The sequence below is a fragment of the Theropithecus gelada genome, chromosome 1 (genome assembly GCF_003255815.1).
Source record: "Theropithecus gelada isolate Dixy chromosome 1, Tgel_1.0, whole genome shotgun sequence".
NCBI lineage: Eukaryota > Metazoa > Chordata > Mammalia > Primates > Cercopithecidae > Theropithecus > Theropithecus gelada.
In genome coordinates, this window is record NC_037668.1 from 167,116,681 (window position 1) to 167,138,630 (window position 21,950).

The 21,950-nt window shown below is 35.4% G+C and overlaps 1 protein-coding gene across 2 annotated transcripts in view; it reads right to left on the bottom strand.

Annotated features, from left to right (window-relative positions):
* The window catches only part of PTPRC (protein tyrosine phosphatase, receptor type C), a 122,048-nt gene extending 110,305 nt beyond the window's left edge, over positions 1 to 11,743 (bottom strand). For both annotated transcript variants that reach the window (XM_025390894.1, XM_025390893.1), the window contains exons 1-2: positions 11,574 to 11,743; positions 11,371 to 11,486 (exon numbers count right to left, since the gene is read on the bottom strand). In XM_025390894.1, coding sequence (XP_025246679.1) covers positions 11,371 to 11,443 — 73 coding nt within the window. In that variant the 5' untranslated portion in view covers positions 11,444 to 11,486; positions 11,574 to 11,743. The remainder of the gene's footprint in view (positions 1 to 11,370; positions 11,487 to 11,573) is intronic.
* Positions 11,744 to 21,950: the final 10,207 nt, after the last annotated feature.

The window sequence follows — 21,950 nt, forward strand, 5'->3', positions numbered from 1 at the left end:
CACTTTTTTTCACTGGCTACCTCTTCTCACTATCTTTTCCTAGCTCCTCCTTGTGTCTCTTCCAAATACGAAGTTTCCCAAAGCTCAGAAACCAGTCATCTGCTCATCTCCAGATGTTTATTTACACTGTCACATGCAGTCCTTTAGCTTTAAGTTCCATCTGAATGCAATGACTCCTATATTTATGTCTCCAGTTGAGACCTACTGAATGGGCCTCAGCCTCTTATCTCCAATGGATTTTTTGACATCTCTACCATCTAAAGAAAATCAGACATCAATAACAGCCCAAACATAACATTGGATTGCCAACCCCCTAATTTGGCTCTTTCCCTTCCCAGTGCTTATGGGGGGGGAAAAAAGTCATTCTCTAAAATGTCTTTGTCTTTTCCATGCAGCCACTTCTCTTAATTTTATGTCAATCTTTCCTTTCTTCTACCTGTGCTGCCAACACTTGGTCCAGATCACCATCCCCTTTCTCTGTCCTCCCATTCAGTCTCCTTATAACTGGTTCCAGGCTTTGCCTTACTTCGAATCTATTCTCTTCATAGCAGTCAAAGTGATCTCCTCAACACAGAAAGAATATTAGGATACTCTGTACTTAAGAATTTAAAATGACCCCTTCCCTTTATACTTCAGGTAAAATTAAAGTTCTTTCCATTTCCATCAAGGTCCTATGGGACCTGCCTTCTGCTTATCTTTCTAGCTTCACCACAACCTGCTCAGTTCTTACTCACCATACTACAAGTGCTTGACCTTTCTGTGCCTTGAACCCACCAATTTGTTTGGTTTTGCCATAGAACCTTTACTCCTGCCAGTCTCCCTCACATGGATCCCCATATTCTTGCCAGTCAACAAGTAGCTCAATGACTCTTCTTCATAAAGATCTTCCCCAATCACTCTGTCTGAAGGTGCATTCACCCCTAAATCCGGCTCAGGCCTGTCTCTACCATATTACACTACTTAATTTTCTTCACAGCTTTTATATATAACTGAAGTTATCTCAATTTGTTGTTCGTTTTCTTGCTATCTCTCACTACTAGAAAGTCAGTTTCATAAAAGTAGGTACACTTTCTGCTTTATTTACCACTGTGTCAGCACTTAAAACAGTTTTTATCTCAGCAGGGGCTCTATAAACAATTGATGAATCAATGAGTGAATCATCTCATTTAATATCTCTTGTTATTATTTCCATTTTACAGACAAGGAAACTGAGGCTTTGGAAGGTAATTTTTCCCCAATTTTTCATCATTGTAAGTCTCCAATGATGAAATTGGAATGGAATCCAGGCAAGAGTTCAAAGACTGACTTCTTTAAAGTACTTTAAAAGTAGCGATTATCTGAATCCAACGTTTACATTAACATTTCTTCAAGTTACTTGTATCAGCTCCCTGACATTTTCCTTTTTCTTTGGTTTATCTGTTTCCTTCATATCACCACTTCCTTTCAGTCAAAACTCTCAACTGATGTCTTATACTTCATTTATGTTTCCTTAGCCATTGCATACCTTTATCATACCTAAAGCATGATTAAGTAAATTCAGAAAATAAGAACATGGGTCGTTGGAAAGTAGAAATACATAGAGTTTAGTAAGCACAAGTTAAAATCTTATTTTATAAACCAGACTATCTGGAAATCTAAGTCTAAGAAGTCAAAATAGAATATGTGGCCTAAATGATCTGATTGGAATCCACATTTATCACATGAACCAAACAATATTTTGTTTTGTTTTGTTTTAGTCTCCCTAAAGTTTAGCCAACTTGTCTCTGGAATACAAAAGTGTAGAATGGGTTTACCTGGTTCATTTAATATGCTTTTTGGATGACTATAAGAAAATTATCTAGTGTCTACACTTCCTGGAATAAGATGAGAACCTTATGTGTTTTCCATGATCAAAGTATTTAACAAAGGTCAAGTTACTTCCCTTGCACTTCAAAAACAAAAAAAAAATCTAGATACTTTGGTGAATTATTTAATGTTTTTCACTTTATGTAATATCAAAAATGAGTTGGGTGGGGGAAAATCCATTCTTTCCATCATATCACTCACCTCAAGACAGACTCAGTCCTGTCCTTTGTTAGCCTCCTTTTCAGGATGATTGTAACACATCACATCAGCATTCAGGGTGAAGACAAATTAATCAAAGATGTCTTTTTGCTTTTTATAAAAGTCATGCAATCATATGTGAATTTGATCTTGCTAAAGACACAGAAGCAGCTCAGTACACAATGGTTCATGTAAGTAGCTAAATCAGGTGAATGAACTTACACGCGTATGTCACACGAACAACCTCTGAGAAACTACCAGCTCCCATTCAGTCCTGCTGTGATTTACCCATCATCACGCAGTCATGTCTTAAATTCCTGATTATTAAAGTGACCACTAAGAAGATTGATTAATTGAGCGGAAAATCTAGAATCAGGTCTATCTAGAATCAGATAGACCCCAATTAAGACCCCAGCCTTCACCCCACTCCCTACAACTCTCATTTGCTATTAGCTGGTGACCTTGGAAAATTAGAAAGACTACAAAAAAAAAAAAGTAAGAATTTGTTTGTGTGCCGTGTATTTCTGTACGTTTTCCCTTTTCTCTCCACATAAACATTTTATTTTCAGAATACATTACAAAACAAACAAACCAAAACAAAATAGGACTATTGTCTAGTACCTCTTCACATCTACCAACTTTATTTATTGAATATCTAATAATAATCTATGCATCTCAGTGGCAGCACCAGAACTTCTATAATTTAAAAGTCTGCAAAGAAAATCTAGTTGTAACAGGGACCTGGAGGTAGTCTTATAAGAATATAAGTTTTACTTAATATATTATATATAATCTTAAAATAGTGATTTTTAAATTTATAACTTATAAAACATTTATAACACCAATAATTATCTGTAGCAAAGTATATTATTACTTTGAGGAGAAAGTTTTGGGGTGTTGAAGATTTGGGGAGATTTAAAACACCATCTCCAAGAAGCCACTGATACTAAAAGAATACAGCCTTCATGGGATATGGTATCCTCAGCCCACAGTACATGGAAAACACTCACAAAATAGTTGTTTATCAAATGAACCAATAAGTTAATAAATTACTGAATAGACCTAGTTGTCCTAGTCAAATGAAGTACTCAGAAAGTTTCTAGATCTTGAGAACTGGAAACCTGAAATTCTTATTTGCCTATTTGTTCATTTCTACATTTTTCAAATTGTCTAAAATAATCAGGTTTACTTGGGGAAAAAATCGAACATGAAATTTCATACACAGCATGTGATCAAAAGATAGAGAAAGAAAAACAATTTGTTAGCAAGGGCTCTAAGCAATTTTCTTTTTCCTTCTACTTCTTGGCATTTGCCAAATTTTCTATTATGTAGAAAATTTTACCATAAATAATTCCCATAAATAACAATAAAAGGACAGAATCAAAATTGTTTTTAAGAATCATTAAGTGCCTTCTACATACAGAGTTTAGTTAAGCTGACAGACCATTCATTCATTTTTTCAGCAAACAAGTACTGAGGACCTGCAGGCACTGGCAAATAAGCAGAGACCCAGTTATAGCCTACATGAGCTCACCAGTTGCTGCAAGAGAGCCCAGTAAAGAGAACTCCAAGAGAATTATTCAAAGAATCATCACAGCAGAAGAACACCTATGCAGGTGTGAAAGGGGCTGAAGAGCAAGGGTTATACAAGTGGGGTGTGGGCTGTCCAGAGGAGGTGCTCTTTGAAGTAAATTTTGAATAGAATTTATAATTTGCCATATTGAAAAAAAGATGTGGAGAGAAGGAAAAACAGCATGGCCAACAGCTGGAAGACCACACAAGGTCACATTTTTAGAAAAATGCAAGTTACAAAAAGAGTCACAAAGTGGTTACAGATAAAGCTAGATAAATCTGAAGAGATTCAATTAGATATGTGTGTGCAATGCTAATTGCTTTTATTTTTCCTAAATGCACAAAGTCCAATGTAGGATGATTTGACACTTTCCCCACACACCATTTTACAATGAGATGTTAAATTTATCACATTGATTCTTCTTTTTACTTTTTGCTCCAATAATGAATAAGAAGTTGGTATTAAGTGTGAAAGCTAATAAGAGGAATATTATACAAATGAATGATAATTAAAACACAATAATTCTGGACTACTGAGCAGTCTTAAAAGTGTTTCTAAAGTTTCCATTGGCTAGCTAAGAAATAATCCAAAGTGTCTTAAAATTTCAAAATGAATCTAGCTCAAAGAGCTGTCAATCTCCACATTAATGTCACTCATAGAAATTTCAACACAACAAAAAATTGAGAATGGTTAATACTGCCCAATCTGTTTGACAAAAATGAAAAATTACATAAATCATATTTTTGTATCATTGAGACACAAAACCAATTAAAAAACTAAACTAGCAGTAGCCAAACTACACACACAAAATATTTATGGCCAAAGAGAAGAATTTAAACGGTTTTGGAAAATTTACATCTGTATTGTTTGAAAAGAATTGCATTTAGAAAAGTAATAACCACAAAGGAAAATTCCCAAAAGCATAAGCTATATTCAGTAGAATTTGACATGGGTAAAATGGATTCATGAATCTAACAGTTATGTAAAAATTAAATGAAAGTGATGCTGCTAAATATTAGTTCAGTAAAATTAAAATGGAAAAACTGTCAAAGATTTAAGTAGGGAATATATATGTGATAATCAGGGAATTAAATTGGTCTAACGGAGTTTTTTTCCTCCAAAATTTATCTTCAAGGAAAACTCATAAATGTTGGTATATTCTAATAAAATATTTATTTTCATAAAAGTTGAGCCAAAACATACTTGGTATCAAATCATGGGTTCAGTATATTTTCTACCCACAGGAGACACTGAAAGAGGGATGGACAAAGGTGAGTTCTGCCTTTTACAGAGATTATCCTGGTAATGGTGGGTATGGACACAGTAAGGATTGAAGGCAGGTGAGACTTCGGGCTATTTTTACAATAAGAAATCCCTGGCAAAGTAGAAGGCTGTGGATTTACAAACTATTTAGATTGTAGAATCTGGAGAAGCCTGAAAAATCTCTGAAATAAAGAACGCAAAGTTAAAAGAATTCAAAGGCTTATAACGGTTTATTCCTCTACCACTTAACCTTAAACTATCCCTTTATCTCCTCACAGTGTCTCAAAGGAAGAGATATCATTTAGAATCATGTTTATGCTAAAGGGCTATGTGCTCTGATTTCATGGGCTCACATGAAAAAATTTACAACTTCTCCAAGTATCTCATAGTTTCAAAGAATTTTCACAAATGTTATCGCTTTCAATGCTTATAACACTTTATAGATGAAGAAACTGGGTCTCAAGGATGAAAATTGATTTAGCTCAAAATCATGCGATTCATAGAGTTAGATTTTCAAAATATTTCTCACTACAAATGCCATGATGTTTCCCAGCTTGGAGTGGTTTCTGCCTCCTTTTCTATTATGCTTAATATTTTTTAATCAATAAATGATTACATTTTTCATCAAGTAGATGTGTTTAAAATATAGTGGACACACTGTATTGCCATGATATTGTCGTTTTGATATTGTCTCTTAGCATCATTGTTATTTATATAGGTTTCTGTAAACTATTGTCTTAAATGCAGGACAAATTTTATTTTAATTTAAAATGCAGAGAATGTCTTCTTGTCTATCAGTGATTTCTATTAAGTTCGCTATACCAGTTGTTCATATCCTAATACATATGAGTGTGTTACCTGAGTTACCCTCAGCTTTTGCCTTCTACTCCTACATTAGCAAATCCCTATTTTGGAGAGTAGATGGTTTTCTTCCAGGTACTCACATTTGATTATTTTCTTAAATATATGAATGATGGTCATTTATACTTCAGTATCATTGCATTGTAATTACAGTTTTGTAATAAATACCCTGTATAGTAGAAACTGAAGTTTCAGTTAGGTGGCTTTTTCTTTTCAGACACTTGACTCATTTTTAGAGGAAATAAATGTTGAATCTTTATATGCTGTAGAGTTAAGCACCATATAATATATTTGTTTAAGTTTGGTCTCTACTAAAGACTCTAATAAAAACCGATAATTTTGCTGATTGTCTTTTAAGAAATGAATCAATTGAAGTTACTATGAACGGATACAGAAGATGCTTATTGACTTCACTAATATTGACTTTATGTATATTTATTCTTGTCCTGGATGAAAGGGTAGGAAAGCTTTTGTTTCTCTATTTGTTCTTGTTTTTGTTGTGATTCCTGAACATACAATTCTCTGCTTATAGCAGTCATTCCTAGACTCTTTTAACAGACTGATATTGAAGTAGCACACTGACATACAAACAGGAATGAAGATTAAATATTTTAGGCAATAATTAGATATTTTCTAATCTAAATATTGGTTAAAGCCATGTACACAAAATCCAGTGATTACTATAATTTTTATTCCTGTGTATTTGGATATTACATAGAAATAGACATCACATCATATTGCTAAAGTCTTGCCATTTTTTTTTCTGTGTATCATACCCTAAAAAGTGCTGTCTTTATGTATGCAAAAGTCATAGCACTAACCCTTTGGTATTAGGCCACTGCTATGGGGTTGGGTGTCTAGTACTTACAAAGATATTTAGACTAGATTGAAACTAATTTTAAACTGAAGATATGTTAAATTTCCACTCTAATTGTTTCCCATGTAAATAACTACATAAACCTATATGATGTCTAGAAAAAAAAAAATCAAAGTTCAGCGTTAATGAAAAATTTCTCTCTCTGCACCAAGCTGACATATACACACATGGTCTGAAGATGAAATCTTGTCTTTGTGAACACTGTATATTTGCCAAGAGAATGAACCAACCTCAGTACAAATCTGTGCCCCTTACCTACTCAGATTGACATTCATCTCTACACTATCTGAAAAGAAATTATTCCCAGCTCTCTACAAACTTTTGGTGTGCAAATAATGCAACACGTAGAGTGCACCATATTCCATCTGCCTTTGCAAGCAATCCCAGAGCACTAGCATCAGTGCTCTAACCAGCAATTGCCAGGACTGGACCTGATCTGTTTGTGTTATCACTCTGCTAGATTTGTATTTCCCTCCCATTCACAACTTTTCTTTCTACGGGTATGTGTATCTGAAGAATAAAATTGGCCCTCCAAATTACATTACCTAGAATGTCCAAAGAGCAGACCAAAGAAAATTTAGGAACAACATTCTCAAACTATGAACTTTTAGGAAGTCAGGAGGATCTTTCCAGACAAGAGGTGAGATAACAAGAGTAAAGAAGGGAGCAAAGAAAAAACAAAACAAAACAAAACAAAACAAAAACAAAAAGGCAAGCCTGTAAACATCTAGATCTAAAATCAATTTATTTAATCTGGACAAAATAGTCCTGCTACCTTCATCCTCCCACTTTGCCTCTGGTTAATTTTTTTTATCTCATATTCTCCCTCTTTTTGACTTCCCTCTTTCCTTTATCACTATAATCTGCAGTTTTATTGTTTTAAAATCCATGATTTATTCAGTGCCTGGTGATAAATCAGATATGGGAACTACATGTTTATGCCTTTTGTGTCTCCTATACCTGATTTCATGTAGGTTACAATGTCAGTAAATCCACTAATTCACATGTCATCATCATCATCAATCATCATTACAACAACAAATTGAAATGACTTGAAAAATGCCAAGAAAAGGTGATAAAAAGTGTGCAATTCAGTGGAGATATTTTGTGGCAAAAGTGACATAAGAGAACGTAATAGAAGAAGTAAGATTTGCCCAGAGTCTTAAACACCTTGAGAAAGTATAGAGGGGGGTGTTAAAACTACCTCCTGTTTATTTCCTTTTAATCAATCATAGAAGAAAAAGAAAGAAAGAAGGAAAAAAAAAAATCCCCTCCCAGCTCCAGGCCTAGCCCCCAGATCATTAGTGGAATCAGTTTCTCTGGCAAAAAAGATTAGAATTTATACCAAAGGCAATGAGAAGAAATCAGTATCCCTTTGCTTTTTATTTTATTTTTTAATCTGCAGATTACATTTTAAAAAAAGGATGAGACTTCAGACTGATTAAAAAAATATTACAATTTTGCAGGTGAGAAATAATAAAGCCATGAATTCAGATGATGGCAATGGAGATGTCAAAGCAAGAAGTTATTAGAGATTATTACAAAGCAAAATTTCAGGACTTGGGGAGCATGTCAATGTCTGGATTTAGGAAAGGAAGTAAGTTCCATGTTTCTGAGGGATGAATCTAGAGATGGAGAATCAGAGTGATCAACACGTGGTAGGCAATGATATGTAACCAAGTGGAGAAAAAAGAACAACACAGGCCAAAGTCTGAAGTTCATGGAAACGCCAAATAGACAAACATGGATGATAGTTAGATAGATAGATAGATAGATAGATAGATAGATAGATAGATAGATAAATAGATAGACAGACTAGTATATATAACCCACAAATATATAACTAGTTTATGTGTGTACATATATATAAAGAAATATATGTTCATGTATATGAACTAAGTTCAAGCTAACTACTCTGCCCCTATACTTAGTTACACAGAACAAAAGAGAAAAAGGTAATATAGGCCCTAACCCCTCATAGCCTTTCCTGTAACAAAGTACATTTCAAATTCTAGCAATGGTAAGGGTCACAGGCAGGTTTTTAGGAGAGAATTTTTTTTCAAATCAATAAGTAATTCTACTCACAGTCCCAAATCTCTAAATTATACAGTATTTAGAACTTAAAAGGACTGCTTACCAAATTCAATTAAATAATTTTCATTGAATGTCTGTGATGTACAAGGCACAGCCCATGTTTATAACATGAGATATATATTTTTAATACAGATGGAAAAATGAAGAATTATGTCCAGGAAATGAGTCTTAACTGTTATGACTCATAACAAAACTCATCATGTACCTCACATAGCATAACCCATATACTCTCAACTGCCATGCTATGGTGTGCTAGATCTGCCTGGCATTACAACTTTATTAGAACCAGAGAACACTCACCCTCGCCTGCATTCTTAAAACCATCATTGTCCCCTAAAATTATTTAGAAATTTTAAATAAAGTTTGGTTTCCAGTTGCCATCACAAAGAGGCACAGAGCAAGAGGATTAGGAAGTCTTCAGTAAAACTGAACCCTGCCTGGATGTTGCACTGCCAAAGACTCACTTTGGCCTTGTCCATGTGTGCATTTTAGAGATTAAATAAAATATTTGAATTGTGCATAGAGTTACCATTGATGGCTTTCTACGTTTGGCTCTATTTCTTTATGCTTTAGAGCATACAGTATAAAATTTGTTCCCCAAAAGTTTATTATTTCCTGTAGGCACTAAACTAATTTTGACACGTAAAAATGAAACATAGAATCCGACTCATTTGTTGCTAAAAAAGAAAAATATATAATTTAAAGCATTGAGAATTTTCCAAATTATACATCAAATCACAAAATGTTTCTTGCAACTTGAAAGGATTATAAACAATATTTGCAGATACAAATGATTATATCTGTATATGTTTTTCCACAAAAAAGCATATATCTCAGGGAGTCTACAAATGTCTTTTAGAAAAATGTTTGCTCTCAATATTTATGTGAGCAACTGAAGATAAACTTGATTTTTCAAAATAAATCTATGTATATCCATTTATTTGCTATGGTATAAATTATTGAGCAAAGCTGATGTAAAGGTTTCTAGATCCCATTATATTCTTATTTCAATTACAAATTCAAAGATGTGTCTTATGGTTTAAAAAGTCCTGTAATAGTATGAGTTGAATTTTTATGCACAAAGGAAATATTTCACACTCTGATTGAAGCATATAATAGGATATTTGGTCTATTTGGGAGGTTCGGAAGTTTGCCTGGAATAAAAAGCAATGGAGCTAGACCTGAAGAAAATAATAGAAGCTAAATGAGTATAGAGAGAAGAAGCGTATTCTGGCTTACAAAACGTCTCAGTATTTCTTTATGGTCATTTAAAAATGCTTTTCAACATTTCCTGAGTGGGAATTTTAAATGAAAATCTGTTCTGATTTGTAATAATATACATTATCACTTCACTGAAATTATTATTCTTTATAATTTACTTTTTATTATGATAAGCTTTAAAGGGATGGTAACTTGATAAACATTTTCTGTACATAGACAAATGCTGCATCTATATAGATTTTTTTAAAATTCATCTTTGTGATAAAAAACAAAACAGCCACAACAACAAAAAATTATCTTATGTTGTTTTTCTTTCCTCTCTCTTAGGTTACTCCAAATAGAAATTGACAGTGTAACATGCTCAAGAGATAGCTACTTCCCTGACTTTCAGAGGAAAGGAGAACGGTAAGAGTCAAAAAAAGACTTCAAAGTGAATTGTAATAAGCAAGTTGTTTTAAAATACTTTTTATATTTTTTGCAATTTCTACAAAAGTTTTATTTTCAATGTCCTTTCAGATACTACATCATAAAGAGAAATATTAAATATTCATTATTAGTTACATTATATAATCTATTGAAATGCACTCATGATTCATATTGACACCGCTCAAGAACTATCCATTGAATAGAGGATAAACGTGCAAAGATTTCAAACTTTAATAGGCATTGGAAGTCCAACTAGTTACATTTTCCTACGGAATACAGCATTTGCATGATTTTAAGAGTTTAAATATTTCTATCTCATCAAGGCTGTAATATTTGCCTACCACCCAGGAAGGGCGGTGGCTCCACAAGAATTTCTAAAGCAAAAATGTATTAAAACTACTAACAAGAAACTAAAAACTTGATTTAAAATACATTCAGTGATAAAAATTGCAGAAAGTTAATATTTTACTAAATATCTCAATATATTTTTGAACTATTATATACCCAAGTATTCAATAAAATATGTCAATTAAACTCAAAATTTGAGGAAGCAAACTTCAGGTCTGGAAAGAGGGAGTGGCTTACATACAACCAAAGCTGTCTTATGACTTTTTAAAAGACCAAATTTGTTAAAAGAATAAAAACTCACTTATTTTATCATTAAAAAAATTCTCAGGCTTTTATAAATGTATGTTATTGTCACTTCGGAGGTTAAGTAATAATGTTGCTTTTGTAATATCTTTGAACAGTTGTAAATAAAGATAGAGATAGACAATGCTTTTCTTTTAAAATTGTATTTTTTTTGTCCCCGAACATTTATGTCTTTTTAAACAGAAACAATGTATTCTGTCACACAACAAGCCTGTGTCTCCCTGAGACAACAATCTTGACGGTTTATAGCAGGCTTCTCACTTCCAGTTACCAATATATTTAAAGTATTTTTATGTCTATTTCAAACATTCCTCCAAAAAAGAAAAAATAATTTAAAAAATATTAATATACTTGTACTTACCTGTCACAAATACTTCTGTGTCCAGAAAGGCAAAGCCAAATGCCAAAAGTTTAAGCCACAAATACATGGTCATATCTGGAAGTCAGCCGTATCCCTAAGAAACAGCATGCGTCCTTCTGAAAGGCAAAATAATTGTTATCTCTGTAGAAGTTTTCTCTGTGAAAACGAATCAAAAATGTAAAAGTAAATAAATAAATGCATACTCTCCACTGTTGTCTTATCAGACGAGGAACAATTTCCTCCTCTGTTACCCTAAGAACAAACCACTTGCTAGCTGCATGAGCTGCTAGGTGATGATGTCAGATTCGGTTTTACTAACTTCTCCAAAAATACTGTAAGGGTCCTCTTTGCAGGAAGTCAAAAAAGTTGTTCTAAGTTAGTAGAATGGCATTGCACTTCCTTAATTCAAGTAATTACACCAAGTTAGAAAGCCTTTTAAAAGATTTTCCCATCAAGGAAGATGTTTTTAAACTATCCAAATACTGCTCCTTTACAGTATCCATTACGATTTTTTTTTTAATTAAATCCCTACAAAATAATCAATAATTTTCTTACTTAAGAGATGAGAAACAGATTCAGCATGAGTGTAACAAAATGGGGGTTGGCAAGATGATACAGTACCTGACTTAGTAGAAAGTATCAATATTTGACTTAATAAGATGGCCAAATGAATGAAAAAACTACCAGTCTGGTTATTTTTGGCACCAGTATCATTTACCATTAGGGCATTCAAAACTCCGCAATATGACAGTGTTAGCAGTAAAACCCATTTCTTATGCAAAAGCACTTTCAGACAGCTTAACAGTTTTGCCCCAAATCTTCCACAGATATCCTTGTGAAGCTAGGAGTGGAATCAGAATGCCATTTCTACTATAGTTACAGCAAACCCTGCTTCCAAAAACTAATGTTTCTGTGACTTAGGATGTTCTTGGTGCTACTGAAGAGGGAAAGGACAGTGAAAAACAAGAGATATCTTTAACAAAAGTTAACCTGTTTCCTTTTCCTCAGCAATGCTTTTTCAACTTTTTGACAAATAAGACAACTAATTAATACACAATGCTCTTCATATTTCTGATGTTCTTAGTTAAGTCCATCTATTAGGAAAACACTTACTGGCAAAGGTATAAATTCAACAATACAATTAAATGAATTGGTGTTATTAATACAACATTTATATGCCTTTAAAAATAAAAGTATACACATGTGCAATTCATTTATTTGAACAATAGATGATGCTTGGGGGACTTTTAGACAGACAGAGCCCCTGTGGTAATTCTGCAAACTCTAGTTGGGAAGATTATTGTAGGATTCTTATATTTAAGTAAATAAATCTTTGCACTCTACATACATTGTATAATTTGTACAATACCTTTGAGCTAATGTTATTACTCCCCATTTTATCTGTGATGTTCAGAGAGGTTAGTTGATTTGTCTAAGATCTCGCAGCTAGGATGTAGGCAAGCTATATTTAGAACCCAAGTCTCCAAGTTTCATTTTGCTTTCCTTTTTACCAATCTTTTTGTACTATGTAAGTTTATAATACTCTAAAAGATAGACCTTTGAATGAGTGAAAATGAAATTATTCTCTTTTTGCAAATGTATTTTTAAATAAGATAACTGTGCAAGTAAGCACTAATTTTCATGTGGGTAGGCCTAATAAAACATCAGGGTCAGAACTCATGGATTTGAATACTCACCTCCTCAGCCTACGTCTTAAAATACGTTTGCAACAGAAAACTCTTTGGGGATTAGCTTTAAATATCTTTAAGCAAATACTTGTGTGCTGTTATCTTACTGTTATGGCAGAATATTTGGCAAAATGAGAGGCCAAGAGAAAAGTGTATATGATCTTTTAAAAAGGAGAAAAGTATATAAAATATACTCTATACAATGTAAGTTTAGCAGCCTTAAACAGGCATTTTAAAAGGGCTTTGTGGCTTTACAAAAACAGTAAAAAGTTAGGAGATTCAGTTCCATTTCAAACAGGTGAGAAGACAGATTCTACCCAAGGAATCCAAGATAGATTAGCAACAAATGAGTTGCATTATATGTGTTAATCCAACACATATATAATGTTTTAACGTATTTATTGTGTTAAAATTGAGTTTAGTGTCTATAGGAAATATTAGAATTTTAAGTAACAAAATCTATATTGTATATTATAAAGGCATAAAGACATAGAGCTTGAAATACAGAGACATCAGCAGATAAATGTATATACAATTCTGATGGCACAGAATGGAGACAATGGCAACCCAGAGGTTTGATAGCCTGAGGTCCAGGCTGTCAGGTGGGTAGGCAAGAGGGAAGGCCCTAGCAGCTTGTTAGGAGACAGAGCTGGGCTGCCCTTGATGTTATACTACACTGAGCAGGACATCCAGGAAAGACTCTGGGTAGCAGCTGGTCTTTCCACAGGGCATCTGGGGAAATTTCTACTGTATCACATACAGGCCTGGCATCCAAGCCTTCCACTTGCATCAGCAGAAAACTCTCAAAGAAAATAGAAGGAGTATTTATGACATACTGACGTGATCCACTCTCACTGATTCCCAGAGGAAGGGTGGGCTGGCTGCTGATAAATGGGTATTTTGCAAAGAACAACTGAGACTAGGAAATGGCCAGGAAGTAACACCAGATTTCATACATAATAAATATAATGGCACTTATTGAGTAGCTGAAAACAGTTATGTATCCAAAGTCATCTCAAACTTTGATGAAGAAAATTTCAAAATAATCATAGCTAATCAACTTACAATAGATTTTTAAAAGCTTAAAAACTTAATATTTACTTAAATCAATCAAGTCATTTTCCAGATTTTTAAGGCTACATACAGTAGAGGTTATATAAAGACAGAAACAGATTACAAGTTAACTACAGAGGCAGATGTTACTCATTCGTTCATTCATTCATTCACTCACTCATTCAACAAATACAGAGCAAACTCCTATGTAAGCTAGTCATTTTACCTGACAAGAGGAAAAAAAATGGTGGTGAGCAAAAACAGTCAAGCTCTGTTCCCTATCTATACTTTAGTGGAAGACACAATAATTAATTATCCAATCATCATGACACTTTCATCACAAAGGAAATACTTCACATTCTGATTTAAGCATATAATAGGAAATTTGGTCTATTTGGGAGGTTGGGAAGTTTGCCTGGAATAAAAAGCAATGGAGCTAGACCTGAAGAAAATAATACAAGTTAAATGAGTATGAGGAGAAGGAAAGTACTCTAGGCAGAAATAATAAATTTAAAGGAGACTGTGTTCAAGGAACAGGAAGAGATATGTGTGGCTGATATAGAAAGAAGCAGAGCCTGGAAAATAAGGAGTCTTCGGAGGGAGATGACGGCCAAACCTTGCCAGGCCTTGCAGGTTCCAAGAAATATATATTTACCCTAAGAGCTAGGAGGAAGTTATGAAGCATTATAAACATTGTTCTTGAATTTTCTTACCAACCATCTCCATGTTCCAGATTTTATACCATCATTTGTTTCTCTATCCTCATATTATATGACTTCTTAATAGCATTAAACACAATCTTTCCTTCTCTAACCATTATGTTTTGTCAGCTTCCAAAACATCATTACCTACAAATTTAAATTTCCTTAACCCTTATTTTCCTCAACAGTTGCCATATTGGGTCCTCTTCCTCTGTCTGACTGTTTTTTTTCTCTTTCAGACGGAGTCTCGGCTCTGTCGCCCAGGTTGGAGTGCAGTGGCAAGATCTCGACTCACTGCAACCTCCACCTCCTGGGTTCAAGCGATTCTTCCGCCTCAGCTCCCCAAGTAGATGGGACTACATGCACGCACCACCATGCCCGGTTAATTTTTTGTATTTCAGTAGAGATGGGGTTTCACCATGTTGCCCAGGCAGGTCTCCAACTCCTGAGCTCAGGCAATCCACCCATCTTGGCCTCCCAAAGTGCTAAGGTTACAGGCGTTAGCCACCGCGCTCAGCCGATTTTTGTTTTGTTTTGTTTTTTTTTTTTCAGGGTCTGGCTCTGTCAACCAGGCTGGAGTGCAGTGGTGTGATCAGGACTCACTGCAGCTTCTACCTTCAGTGCTCAAGCGATCTTCCCACCTCAGCCTCCTGAGTAGCTGGGACTATAGGCGTACACCACCACGCCCAGCTCAATTTTTTGTAGAAATGGAGTTTTGCCATTTTGCCCAGGGTGGTCTGGAACTCCAGGACTCAAGCAATCCACCTGCCTCAGCCTCCCAAAGTGCTGGGATTACAGACGTGTGGGCTACCTTGCCCAGTCCCTACCTAAGTTTTAAGTACTACTAAGATACATTACAAGCTCAATCCTGTACCCACCTCTCTCTTTCTGCGTGAGCTCCTTCACGGAATGACTCGCGAGTTTATATTTCCAGTCAGATCTATTATATATTTGAGATCTCTAGATTCACATTTTACGACCACATTCTTAACTAGTCCACCAGATTGTCTCATAGCCAACTCAACAGAACATAGAAGTCTTGATCTATCCTTTCTTTAAACCCATCCCAAATCTCAATCATATTTATATCTGTAAATGCACCAGTATACACACAGCAACTTGTAACAGAAGCCTAATTTTTATTTTTTATTTCTCCTTTTCTGTCACAACTATTAAATCATTAACAAATCCCATTCATTCTCTCTCCACTATCTATCTTGTGTTCTGTTTCCAATTGTACCACTTAGAATCAAACCATCATCACTGCTCAGGCTTTTAACTAACTTCCAAGCTTCCATCTTATCTTCCTTCAGTATTTCCTCCAAAGAGAAATCAAATCGATCCCTGTCCATACAAATCAAGTTGGGATAAGTCCTTACTTAAAATCTGTCAGTATTTTTCTTATTTGCATGTTTAATAAAATCTAACCTCTGTATTATTTCTCCACCCATTTAATACACTTCCACCTGGTTCACACTATGCTCTAGTCACACTAATTTTTTTCTGTTCCTAGAAATGTCATGCTCTTTTCTATTTCAGGGCTTTAGCTCTTCATTCTTCCCAAGATGCTCTTCTTGTTCCCCGCCCCCCCCCACCAATCACTCTACATAACTTCCTTCTGGTAACAGCATAAATGTCACTTCCTCAATGGAGTTTCCCTGACCATCCTACATAAAAGAAGCCTCTCTAAGTTACTTTCTATCTCAGAACCTTGTTTGTTTTCTCCAAGTTCTGGGATATATTTGTATATTCATATCCACCTCCCCCACAAGGGCACAAGCCTGTCCTCTAGATCAGGGGTCTCCAATCCCAGGGCTGTGGACTGGTACCCATGGGTGGCCTGTTAGGAACCAGGCCACACAGCAGGAGGTGAGATGCAGGCCAGTGAGCATTACCGACTGAACTCCACCTCCTGTCAGATCAGCGGTGGCATTAGATTCTCTTAGGAGTGCAAACCCCATTCTGAACTGCACAGGAAAGGAAACTATGTTGCATGGCCCTTATGAGAATCTAACTAGTGCCTGATGATCCGAGGTGGGGTGGTTTCATCTGAAAACTATCCCCTGACCCCAGTCCGTGAAAAAATTGTCTTCCATGAAACCGGTCTCTGGTGCCAAAAAGGTCAGGGACCACTGTTCCAGATGATAGACCATGAGGCCTGGGCAGTACTTAATATAATGGTTGCCATATGTGATATATGTTAAATGAATAAATGGAAGAATGAATGATAAGATTGACACATGAAGCTGTGGAGCGGTCAACATATTGGGGGTTAGCAAGAGTAAGAATTGGGAGAACAGTGGAGAAGCTTATGCTGTTGCACAGGCAAAGAATGATGACAGTAGGAGTGTTTACCAGTTAAGTAAATTACCAAATTACTTAACTCTAGCAGTTACAAAATTGTATTCACAATTCTTATAACACAATTGATATCCTTATCAATGAATGAAAATATAGGGACACAAAGGAGAGAATACTTCTACATCTCTAAGATTTGATCTAGAAATACATTTTTTGCAATCTGTCATTTTGTCTTTTGAAAATTTAGGCTTTGAGGGCTGGGCGTGGTGGCTCATGCCTGTAATCCCAGCACTTTGGAAAGCCAAGGCAAGCAGATCACTTGAAGTTGGGAGTATGAGACCAGCCTGGCCAACATGGTGAAACCATGTCTCTACTAAAAATACAAAAATTAGCCGGGTGTGGTGGTGTGTCCCCATAATCCCAGCTACTCAGGAGACTGAGGCATGAGAATCACTTGGACCCACGAGGTGGAGGTTGTAGTGAGCCAAGACCATGCCACTGCATTCCAGCCTGGGCAACAGAGTTAGACCCTGTCTAAGAAAAGAAAAGAAAATTTAGTTTAGGCATTGAGGAAAGAAATATGTGGTACTGTCTTTGTGTAAAATGCAAATACAGACAAAGACAAGTCTTACCACTGGCAAATTGACCAAGGTGGGAGGTGGTGCTGCTTTGAAAGTTTTTCTCACTAGAACCTTAACTTTCCTGGTCATCTTAGATACACGCAGTGCATATATACCTATGTATCAGTGATCAATGCCAACACTGTAGTTCTTTAACATGATGTTTTAAGAAACTATTTTTCCTAGTGGCCAAGAAACACGTTAAATCCTAGTTCTAGCAATGATCTCATCTCTCTAATATGGAGATAATAATACTTTTAAGTGTTGCCATGAGAATTAAGCATATTAATTAAGCAAACATTCAATAAATGGTATAAAGTAAACACACTTGGTTATAATTAAACATACACCAACATAGCATACATCCTATTCCTCTTTCTAATCCCAGCAGAAGAAGTATAGGGAGGGAGAAGAGTTCCCCTAGGACCTGACCAGGAAACATTTTTGCATTCTGCCATTTTGTATTTTGAAAATGTAGGCATTGAGAAAAGAAATATGTAGTACTTGATAAAACATCTCTCTCTGCCTTTGTGTAAACTGCAAATACAGACAAAGGTAAGTAGAAAAGAAATACGTGTTCCCTTCTGCAAATGTCCCAGGCAAAGTCCTGATGAGTGCTAAAGATAAAGAGGAGGTGAAAGAGTTAAACTAGATATGAAAGTAAAGTGTTCAACTGGTCTGAAATGAACTTCGGGTTGTTTTTACTCAAAAGTTACTAGGAAGTTGAGGGACCTGCCATATATATTGTTAAAAGATGGAAAGAGGAAATTAAATATTCTTAGTTTTATTAACTTAAAGGTACTGTTGGTTTCAAGATGCATCCTGGCTTCGGCAACACTAAAATAATGTTTTATAAAACGTGCATCTTAGAATCAATGAAATACAGAAGCATAGCTGACCAGTGGCAAGATAACATATGATGTTTAATATTTATACCTGATTGAATCCAGACTGCTTAATAACCAGTAATAAATACAAAGAACTACAAAGCATAGGTAATGAACTCTGAGACCAGTTTCCAAATCCATCTTAATGAGAAAGTCTTGTAACTTTTCACACATGAAGGCAGTATTCCACCCTGGAGTGGCCTTCTGTGGATTTCATATTTTTCTTGTTCCATGAGGTCTAAGCTGAGATGTGTTTGTTTTACTTCAGGTCTCCCATTCGGTGTTGCAAGCCATGTATAACATTTGTTGATTCCTCTGATGGCTGCAGGTTACTGAAACCTCTGCCTCTCCGTCTCCGTCTGTCTCTGCATCTCTTTCTGCATTGACTCTTGGCAATGACTCTCCTGTCTGGGTTCTGCCATTTGCGTACCTTGATGCATAAAGACAGCATGGGGCAAGTATAGCAGAGAGTTTAAAATAGCTTCCAAATTCTATGAGGATATATAATGTTGGAAAATATAACAGTATAAAATAGATGTCATAAATCCGTCCATGGTCTATTATATATGCTTAATTATAACCTAGTGTGTTTAAACCATTTATCGAATGCTTGCTTAATTAACTAATTTAGATTTCACGACAATGCTAAGATAGTATTATTGCCTTTTCAACATAATAGAAAATAAAAACAAAACATCATGTACACTTCACTGTATCTCTGCTGTCAGTGATGTTTTTCTCACACCATGTCTACCCAGCTGGTGTTCTGCTCACCTGCATTAATTTGTTTACCTTCATGTGCAGTTTTTCATCACTTGTCATACAACTCACATACTCTTTGTCATCAATTTGATGTGAAGCCATATTTGGTAGTGGTTTCTTACTTAAAAATATAATGGTCTGTGTATTTTTTTTTTCCACACACAAAAAAAAATTCTAGAAGTCCATCTCTGAATCACACAGTGGTTTCAATATACTGTGGAACAGCAACATAACATCAATAAATAATCAGTGGACAGTGTTATCAATGTTGCAAAGGGTATACTTTCAAATTAAAACTTCTGCATTCATTTTGTAATTAATTCCAATAGAAAATGATCTCACACACACACACACACACACACACACAGAGCTTCTTTGAAAAAGCTAAAGCGAATCTCAAAATTGAAAGAACATAGATGTAGTGACGTTCCAAGTTTGTAACAGAGTCACAAAGTAAACAGTGACAGGTTACTTATGGATTGAACCCTACTAATCTAAAGTAAATAAAACTGGCCGGGCACGGTGATTCGCGCCTGTAATCCTAGCACTTTGGGAGGATGAGGTGGGTGGAATGCCTGAGGTCAGGAATTCAAGACCAGCCTGGGCAACATGGCGAAACCCTGTCTCTACTAAAAATACAAAAAAAAAAAAAAAATAGCCAGGCATGGTGACACATGCCTGTAATCCCAACTACTGGGAAGGCCAAGGCATGAGAATCACTTGAACCCAGGAGGTAGAGGTTACAGTGAGATTGATCATGCCACTTCACTCTAGCCTGGGCAACAGAAGGAGAATCTGTCTCAAAAAGAAAAGAAAGGTAAATAAGGCTGAACTAAATAGAACAAGAGCCAAACACAAGTAAGAGTGTGTAATTTTGATAAATGTATTCCTAGAACTTTAATCTGTTGCAAGTCTCAACAATCACACTCTTGACATCTCAAAGTCATTATATATTGCTTTAGCCAATAAACACATTAAAAAGATTCATTCTCTACTCTGATTTGTCAAAAGTTTTTATCATACAAATTCTGATTATGCTGGTTTTAGTTTAATAAAATCTTAAGTCTGTCTCTGGGTTGACAAAATGCAATGTAATTTCTTACCCATTTTATTCTTAAAAGCAGCAGCCAGTATGCTGAGTTAGGTAGGTTCTTGCAGCTATTTCAACTCTCTTTTCATCACTCTGTATCATTCTTGAAACTTACTTCCTCCAATTTATCACTAATACCTCTTCAAGTAACTTTCTAAATGTATCTTAAGTTTATGAACTTCTTCCTGTTTACACCATCACTATCTTAGTCCAAGTTACTAACATCTCAAACAAACAACTGAAACAGCCTCTTAACAGTTTTGCCCATATTTCCTCTAACATTATTTCTCACTAGCCAATCCATTATCCATCCTTCATCCTAAGAAGTCTTTTCTGAATAAAATCATATAGTGTCTACCGTACCCCTATCCCATCGAATCTAGGATTAAAAGAAAAATGCCTAAGAGGACCTCAAAGACTCAGCATCAATGCTGAACTCGCAATGAAGCCCCAACTTTCACCATCTTTCTAGGCTCCTCATCTCAGTCATACAAGTGTTGGCTTAGACCCTGCTTTTTACCATGGTATTAGGAAGGTAATTGATTCTCTGTTTAGTGCCCTCTTCACCTTAAAAACTCTGCCCCCACCACCCATAATCACCTAGCAATATTCTTCCAATCCTTCACGTATGAGCTCAGTTGTTCCAGTCCCCAAGAAGTCCTCCTTGTACTTCTCTCATTAGACCAAATACACTACCATGGGTCTCCTAGGATTATTATTTTTTTCATCTTCTTGATGGCACTTGTCAGATTAATTGGGGGATTATTTGATTAATTTTTGTTGCTTTCAGAAAATCATACATTCCATGAAGGCTAATACTCTAGCCCATAGGCAGAGGTGTACTACAATCAGTTGCTGAGTTGAATGAATAACCACAAAATATTTGCTGATGCTTTGGGGCTACCTAAGACTCTTAGATCTTTTCACAACTCTGACATAGAGAATAAATTTCCTGGGAAGAGGGTTAGAATTAATTTGAGTTGTGGAAAGTAAAGGAGTATGATGATTTCTGAACACATGAATTGAGGTTACAAAAGCTTATCTGCTAACTTGTTTACTAGAGCACCTTTATTCTTCCTACTTACAAATTCATTTTCTACCCTGCATGCAGGAAGAAACAAAATGTGCATGTAAAACCAAAGTTATCTCCCAAAGATATAATTCTATTTTAATGGAAGATCCTATTTCTCTAAGTACTGTTAATGAGTGCTAATGCTATCTGCTGGAACAATTAGATCCTCAAATTTATAACGACTCAAACATAGCAGGAGCTTATTTCTTCCCTCACGAAACAGTTCAAAGTGGCGTTCCAAGGTGGGCAGCCGATCTTCTCCATATAGGGATTCAATTAATAGTATTTTTCATTCTGAAACCCTGTAATCTCTTGGCTTTTCTGTTGTCTGCATTTAGTGGCAGAAGAAGAAGGAGTGTGTGCTTAAGGCACACACAGTTCTTAAAGGCCTAGGACTGGAAGTGAC